The 8,225-nt window shown below is 40.3% G+C and overlaps 1 protein-coding gene across 1 annotated transcript; it reads right to left on the bottom strand.

Annotated features, from left to right (window-relative positions):
* Positions 1–911: 911 nt before the first annotated feature.
* Positions 912–1,838, bottom strand: LOC123856636 (olfactory receptor 52H1-like). Its single transcript, XM_045892784.2, is given in 1 exon segment — positions 912–1,838. A coding segment is annotated over 1 exon segment (927 nt).
* Between the last annotated feature and the right edge of the window lie 6,387 nt (positions 1,839–8,225).

Below are 8,225 nucleotides of genomic sequence, written 5' to 3'. Positions count from 1 at the left end.
TGGCTTGGAAATTCATGTGGGTGGTAGGACCACTCACTGTAAAAGAAGATTGAAAAGGAAGGGCACTTTTTATGGAGGAAGTTTGTGAGTTTCCAGGTCAGTTTTGGAGAAATTAAGTTGGAGGCATTTGTAAGCCATTCCAGTAGATATCCAGGAAGCAATTGGATAAAGAATTCTGGATCAGACAGACCTAGGTTTGGATCCTAAATCTACTAATTGTTTTTCTGTAATCTTTGTAAGTCTCTATTTCCTCATCTGTGAAATGAATTAACTAATATTACCCTATCATAATTATTTTTAATTCAATTAATTAATACTTGTAAAATATGGACCAAGGGCGGTGAAAATTTTCTTGGAGCCCGCAATTGAAGAAAACAGATACAAAAGATAATCAGCTCTATGTAATTTAAGATGGGTAAAGAAAAAAATAAAGCAAGTACAGGACACGGGATACAGGACTGAAGCTCAAAGCAATAAGTTTGGTAGTTATACTTGAGAGCATTGATAGCTACTGAAAGAAGGAACACAAGGCCTTTGTCTTTAACTCAGGAACTGAGAAATACAGGGGTGAGTTGTATGTTAGGAAATATCTAGCCTTCAAATATCTCAAAATTAGCAACAGGAAAAATGTAAACCAGAGTATTAGTGCTCTTGTGTACCCATCATCACCTTCTTCATACAAGTGGTGAGAAAACTGAACCAACAAAACCCTTGATTTCCTGAAAGTCTAGAAGATTTTCTCTCTCTCTTTTCCTCCCTTCCCATACTTTACACATGGCTAGAACTCTAAAATTTCAGGTTAATAGGAGTTACAGCTTTATTTTTATGTCTTCCTGTGTTATATAAAATTTCACCTAATTGAATTTTACCTAAACTTCTTCGGTGGCCCTCCCCCACTCACTGTGTCTTCTTCAAAAGAAGAGGAGAATAAATTTGTCCTGGATCTGCTTGGTCTTTACTCCATAGACAACAGGATTTAGAGCAGGGGGGATGGCCACATAGAGGTTGGCAAACAGGATGAGCACATTTCGAGGGACAATGTGCCCAAAGTGATGGGCAAGGATGGAGAAAAAGGCAGGTGTTTAAAACATGAGGATGACACAGACATGGGAACCACAGGTGCTGAGGGCCTTTTGGCGGGCGCCCTGAGATGAGAGCTGAAAGACAGCATGGAGGATGAAGGTATAGGAAACAGCAATAAAGATCACATCCGAGATGACAGTCATGAGAGGCACAGAAAATCCGTACCAGATGTTGATGGAAATTTCAGCAGAGGAAAGCCGAGCAACACCTATGTGCTCACAGTATGTGTGCAGTATGATGCATGTCCCGCAGAAGGGTAACCGTTTCAGCAGAAAAACATCTGGCAAGATGATAGAGAAGCTCCTCACAACGATGCTCAACACGAGCTTGGTGATCACCTGCGGAGTCAGGATGGTGATGTACCTCAAGGGGAAGCAGATGGCCACATAGTGATCAAATGCCATGGCCAACAGGATGGCTGAGTCCACGACAAAGCTGAAGTGGAGGAAAAACATCTGGGTGAGACAGCCAGATAAGGTTATTTCCTGGGAGGCCAGCCAGAGGTTACTGAGCAATTTGGGCACAGTGGCAGTGGACAGGATGAGGTCTGTGGTAGCCAGCATGGTGAGGAAGAAAAACATGGGCTCATTGAGGCTGTGCTCAATGGCAATGAGGTAGAGGAGGGTGCAGTTGCCCACAATAGCCAAAACATAGATGACACAAAAGGGACTCTCAATCCAGCTGTGGAACTTCTCCAGGCCAGGTATTCCCACAAGCATAAAGGAACTGGGATTGTAACAGCTCAAATTATACATGGTCTCTTCAGTCTGGGACCCACCGGCTTTGGAGCCCCGAGGTCAAATCATTTGTCAGAATGGGCTGGGGCTGACCGTGGTAGGGGACTGCAACGGTCTCATTCGGGCTTGCTCTGTCCCCTGGATGTTGGCACCTATAAAATTGGCTTGTTATTGCCCCTTTTTCTTTGCCAGTGGCCCCACTTCCTTTCCTTTATACATTTATTAATACACCTTACGGAAGGGTTACTTTTGTAGGTCAGCAATTTCGTATGATTAAACCTAAGTAACTGTGTCCCTTTCTCAATGTAGATTATTGGGATAGGCCCAGGCTCAAATGGAAAAAAGAAAACATATTATATTTGAGGAGAAGGTTTGTGTATGTCAGTGAGAGGGAGGGCAAGGGGAGGAGACAAGCAGGAAATATTACAACTATTAAACGGGATGAACTGCGAATAATGGACTTTTATACAGCAAATACTATGTTTCTGAAAATAGTTTTGATAAAATAAACTGAAGAATTTCAATAGAGTAGTAGAAAAGGTAATGAAAAGGGAAGGAAAAGAAAGAACAAGTTCCAGAGCTATGGGTGATATAGGAGATTTGCTGCGCAGGGATTGAAATATGGTTCAGATTAGGAGGGATGCTTCCTGGGATGTGAAAATGAGAGAATGTATCCACCAACAAGTGCACGGGACAGGTAAGCAGCATTCTCCTGACTCAGGCAAAGGGCAGTGAACTCAGAGGATGATTTATGGCCTCAGGGATGAGTCCCTAAACCTTAGAGGATCTCTGTTCCCTAACTTAGTAGGGGAAAGAGCTCTACCCACCAGTGAGTGTGACAATGCCTCCGTAACAGATACCCTGGCCTGGGACAAGTCAAGCAGAGCAGATTTCTCACCTCCTAGAGATAAAATTAAAAATAATAAAATAGTGCTGCCCGAATGTTTTCATTTCTGGTCTGCCAGTGCTTGGACCCCATCTTTGCCCTAAATAGAGCCTGCCTTTGGAGTGCCCTTTGCATTTCAGTTTTAACTCCATTGTGTGATCTATTTTACAAAGTACTTTTGCAAAGGGGACCTGTAACGGTGATAGCAGGGAGTGCAGCATTGAAGAGGCCAGCACAACCAGAGTCATCCTTCGGCCAGGTTGGGAGAGGTTTAGTTCTTACCCTCTCCAACAAATTTACAAAGTCATTCAAAAAGCGTTGAAGGAAAGGAAGTGGATCTTGAGGACAGGTCACAACAATTCCATATTATTGTGTCTGGCAGGAATCTGTCGTTGTGTGACAAGCAGGGAGGAATGGGTTAAGACATGTGGGATTTTGTCACCTCTGCCAGAATCCCGGTCAAAACTTTATAGAGTGAGTTCTCTCACACGGGGGATGATTTTGTCATTGCCAGAGTCCTTACTTAGTCCAAGTGAACAGGCACTGACCTGAGAGTCATGTTAACTAGTTCTTACTGTCCCAAAGCAGCCTCCCACCCCGCCCCAACCGAGACTCATCCTCCACGCCCGTAAGAATGTATTGTCTAAGTTCCGTCTGCAGGTCTGAGGCAGGCTAGCAGCCTGTGGGCACCGAACTTATTAGAATAATGGTAATGATGAAATCTTCATGAAATTGTCCCCAAAGGACAGCCACCTCATCTCCTGTGGTATAAAAGGTGAAAGGACTGAGAAAGACCCCAAATACCAAAATGTAGGCTAGATTGCAGCTCAGTCTCTTGAAGCACAGACTCGCTGCCTCTGACAAGAAGCACATTTCCTCAGGGTCCCAGGGAAGAATACATTTGAAGGGGACAAAGTAAACCACGAATCATTGAAACTACAAAGGAGGTCGGCAGAAAACATGCGCACCAAGGTTTGCTGCTTCAGTCCGAATCTATTCTGATTTTGCTTCTTTCACCCAAAGAGCTCTCCTTTCCTTCCGGATTCCCCACTGTATTCCTGGTCACATTAGTTGGTCTGCACGTGAAATCAATTATTTTCTGCCAGGAGCTGTCTTCTTATGGAATCATTGGTGTCAGCAGGACTCCTTCCTCCCAGAGTCATATCCTCTACGACACAGACCCTACTTGGACTGAGTAAGCACAAGGTTACATTGTTTGATAAAAACCAAAGAGCCAAAGTAGTGTTTTTCTCTTCCCTAATTGGCGGTAGTTTTCAGCTCACCAAATTGTCTTCTATCTCTTGCTTTATAGGAGTAGTGGAAAATATCTGTTCAGAAGGAAACAAGTAAAATTTTAGGCTGGGAGATGTTCCATAAGAGGTGAGATGGAAGTTTTTATGCATTACCTTATATTCCTAGGAGATAGACTCCTATTATGTGGGTACCACCATTTCCCTTGAGATGGAATGTAGCTTGGTGGCTTCAGTAGGCTGTGGATATTGTATCCCTAGGAGATTCAGTCTAGACAATTTAGACACAGTCAGTTGAGACAGAATTCTGAGAGGCCTAAGAATGTTTCTGTACATGTGGTACTCTTTAATTAGTCTATTTGTATAACCTTGCATCAATATTGTATGACTACAATTAAAGCTTTCTACTCTTTTTTTTTTTTTAAAAGATTTTATTTATTTATTTGACAGAGAGAGACACAGCGAGAGAGGGAACACAAGCAGGGGGAGTGGGAGAGGGAGAAGCAGGCTCCCCGCAGAGCAGGGAGCCCGATGCGGGACTCGATCCCAGGACCCTGGGATCATGACCTGAGCCGAAGGCAGTCGCTTAACCAACTGAGCCACCCAGGCGCCCAAAGCTTTCTACTCTTGATATTGGAATGTAAGACCTTCAACTTTTTCTTCAAAAAATTTCTTAGCCAGGGGCGCCTGGGTGGTTCACTTGGTTAAGCATCCGACTCTGTATTTTGGCTCAGGTCACGATCTCAGGGTCCTGAGATTGAGCCCCATGTGGGGGGGGTTGGGATTCTCTCTCTCCCACAGCCTCTCCCCTCTCCCCATCGCTAAAAAAAAAAAAAAAAAAAAAAAAAAAAAAAAATTCTTAGCCATTCTTTGCACTTTGCATTGCCAAAAACTTTATAAGCACTTTCTCAATTTATAAACACACACACACTTAGAGTTTTTGTTTTGATTGCATTGACTCTGTATATCAATACAGAAATACCTGATATGTTTATAATACTGTATCTTTATATTATAAATATGATATATTCTATTATTGATGTAGTCTTCTTTTAATTTCCCTGATAATGGGTTAAAAAACTAACTTGAAAAGATATCTGCATAACCATGTTCATTGCAGCATTATTTATAACAGCCAAGATATGGAAATAATATATATATGTATATATATGTGTGTATACATATATACAATTCCACAGTATATACTGAATATTATTCAGCCATAAAAATAATGAAATCCTGCCATTTGTAACAACACAGATGGACCTTGAGGGCATTATGCTAAGTGAAATATGTCTTAGAAAGACAAATATTATATGACCTCACTTATATATGGAATCTTAAAAAACAAAATAAGACAAAAAAAGAAGCTCATAGATACAGAAAACAGACTGGTGATTGCCAGAGGTGGGGAGTGAGGGGTAGAAAAAATGGGTGAAGGTGGTCAAAAGATACAAACTTCCAGTTATGTAATAAACAAGTCATGGAGAGGTAATGTAGAATGTACAGCATGGTGACTATAATTATAATTGTTAACTAGACATTGTGGTGAACATTTGCAGTGTTTACAAATATTGAATCATTGTGTTGTACACATGAAACTGATACAATGTTATATGTCAATTATAATTCAGTTAAAAATACAAATACTCTTTTTTTGTGGGATGCAGAATATTTTTTATAGCTATTATAAAAAAATTACCACAGATTCCATGGCTTAAAATGCCACAAATCACAGTAATTATCTTACAGTTTTGTAGTTCCGAAGTTCAGCTTAGGTCTCACTGAGCTAAAATCAAGGTGTTGAGAAGGCTGTTTCTCTTTTTGGAAGCTCTAGAAGAGAAACTTTCCTTGCTTTTTCTAGTACCTAGGAGCTCCTTTCCTCCATCTTCAAAGAAAGCAATATTACTTCTGCCCTCCTTCCTGTATTCAATTTCCTTCCACTTCTCCCTTCGGGCCTTCCTCTTCCACTTTTAAGAATCTCTGTGATTACATTTGAGCCAGCTACATATTCTGGAATAATGTCCCTATTTTTAAAGTCTACTGATGAGTTTCATCTGATAGTCATCTTAATCCCTCATGGCCATGTGACATAACATAATCACAGAGGTTTAAGATGGGGACACCATTTGAGTGGCCATTATTCTGCCAACCACACGAAGCTTCAGAGTTTGTAAATTTATGTTTGTTGAACTCACTATTCTTGATTAATTTAATCTCTAGATATATTGACAATAATAGATGCATTTAAACATCTCATTTTGTTTTGTTCATTTCTCCTTGCTTCTTAGTGAACATTTACAGATTGAGGCTATATTGTAATATACATATATAATGCCTGTTTTCACATGTCCTGGCAGTTTGCAGCATGGTTCTGAGTGGAAGATTCCCTCTGGCTTTTCTCTTTCTTTTTTACTTCTTATGTGTGCTCATTCTTCCAGTTACCTCATCCTATGCTCCTAAGCACTCTGTCCTGACCCAAAGCTTAGTGGGTGGCTTCTGATCCTGGTCCAGCAATCGTTTCCTGGGCATCACAGCTCTAGTTACTGGGACGGAAGGAAGATTGGTTCAGTTCCTTGGGGCAGAATGTGTCTCTGTCCTTTCACATCTCTAAGTAAACAACTTTCTATAAAGGTAATTCTAGAAAGTGGTTTGATGCCAGTTTTTGGATGTGTGTGTGTGTTTGTGTATGTGTGTGTGTTTAATTTACGTTTTTGAGCAGGGACCCTATCTCTCATTCTTAGCCTCAAGTAGTGACCTTAGTTTTGATCTGCTACATGAAAGAACTGGTCAAAATCTTACAAAGCTAAATATCTTCCTAGGCTACTACTACCTTTTTCTAGATCTGGAACTCAGAATATTTATACATTTGTGAACCCCTTGACCCAAAATCCTTGTTTTATTTTTTTCCTTGACCCACAAAAATGTCATTAGTGTTTAGATATCACAATTCCACAATATTTATTTTCCCTGAGCCTAAAAATAAATGTTTAATCTATTTTCCCCATTTTTCTATTACTTTAAAATGAGAAAGAAAGTTTCATTGGTACCATTTTCTTCTCATAGACTAAAGACAAAGTACCTGTGTTCATTTCTAAAATGACTACTGTCAAACTCTCAGCTCTCCTTCTCCATAAGGGTGATTCCTTTGCAGGGAATGCAATAGGGGAATAGTTAAAGTGTTCAGAAAAGTCTTCCCCTGCCTTCCAGGACATCATATCTCTGACATCATCTGCCAAATTCTCAGCTTCCTACTGTTATTTCCTCAGCAAATTTGGAGTTGCTTACAATTTCTTTGAGAACTACGTCAGGTCAATACAGAATGTCAAGGTGTCTTAGTGTCAGAACATGGGAAGACTAGGAGGCAGATATTATGTTTCCTATGAAGAGAATGTGATTGAAAGATCCACAAGCAATGTGACTGCATGACAAAATAAAAGTCAATACTCTACAAGGAAAGTCAGTAAACCAGATATTAAATGTAAAAAATACAAGTATAAACTCTTTAGAAGAAAGCATAGGGGACCATTTTACAATCTTGAGTAGTTAAAGATGTTGAAAAAGATTTTTAGGCCCAAGATGGAGCTGCTCCTGTCCAGTTTGCCACATTAGCAAACTGAAACTTAGACAACTTTCTTGTCCCTGTAAATGCTCTACTTGACCAGAAACACAGTATATCCAGTTAGCCAGGTCCCAAAAGCCAAGCCAACTGTGGGCACACAAGGTTGATTATGTGGCCCCTGGCCGGTCAGATATTTTTTATTTGCCTCTTCCTTGTTTATTCTTTATTCCATGAAAGCTTTTTGCGTTCAGCCCCATTTTGTGGTTGTCTGAAAGGAGACTATCCATTTCATGAAGTATTTAAAAAGCTTGTGTGTATCACACATAATCATTAAATTGTCTTCTTTCTTTTAAAAATTTTTAAAGAGGTTTAGTTATTTATTTGAGAGAGAGAGACACACACACACACACATACACACACTCACACACACACACACACGCTAGCACAAGCAGGGGGATGGGCAGAGGGAGAAGCAGACTCCCTGCTGTGCAGGGAGCCTGATGCAGTGCTCCATCCCAGAATACTGAGATCATGACCTAAGCCAAAGGAGGATGCTTAACTTACTGAGCCACACAGGCGCCCTACTAAATTGTCTTCTTTATTTTTTTTAACTGTTCTTTTTTTTTTTTTAATGTGGAATTGTTTTTGAGGTTTTCTTTTTTTAATTATGTTATGTTAGTCACCATACAGTACATCATTAGTTTTTG

Source organism: Mirounga angustirostris, unplaced genomic scaffold (assembly GCF_029215605.1).
Source record: "Mirounga angustirostris isolate CCGP_5_RB_7025 unplaced genomic scaffold, mMirAng1.0.hap1 SCAF_13, whole genome shotgun sequence".
Taxonomy (NCBI): domain Eukaryota; kingdom Metazoa; phylum Chordata; class Mammalia; order Carnivora; family Phocidae; genus Mirounga; species Mirounga angustirostris.
The sequence above is the reverse complement of the archived record's forward strand: the minus strand, read 5'-3'. Positions and strand labels throughout refer to the sequence as shown.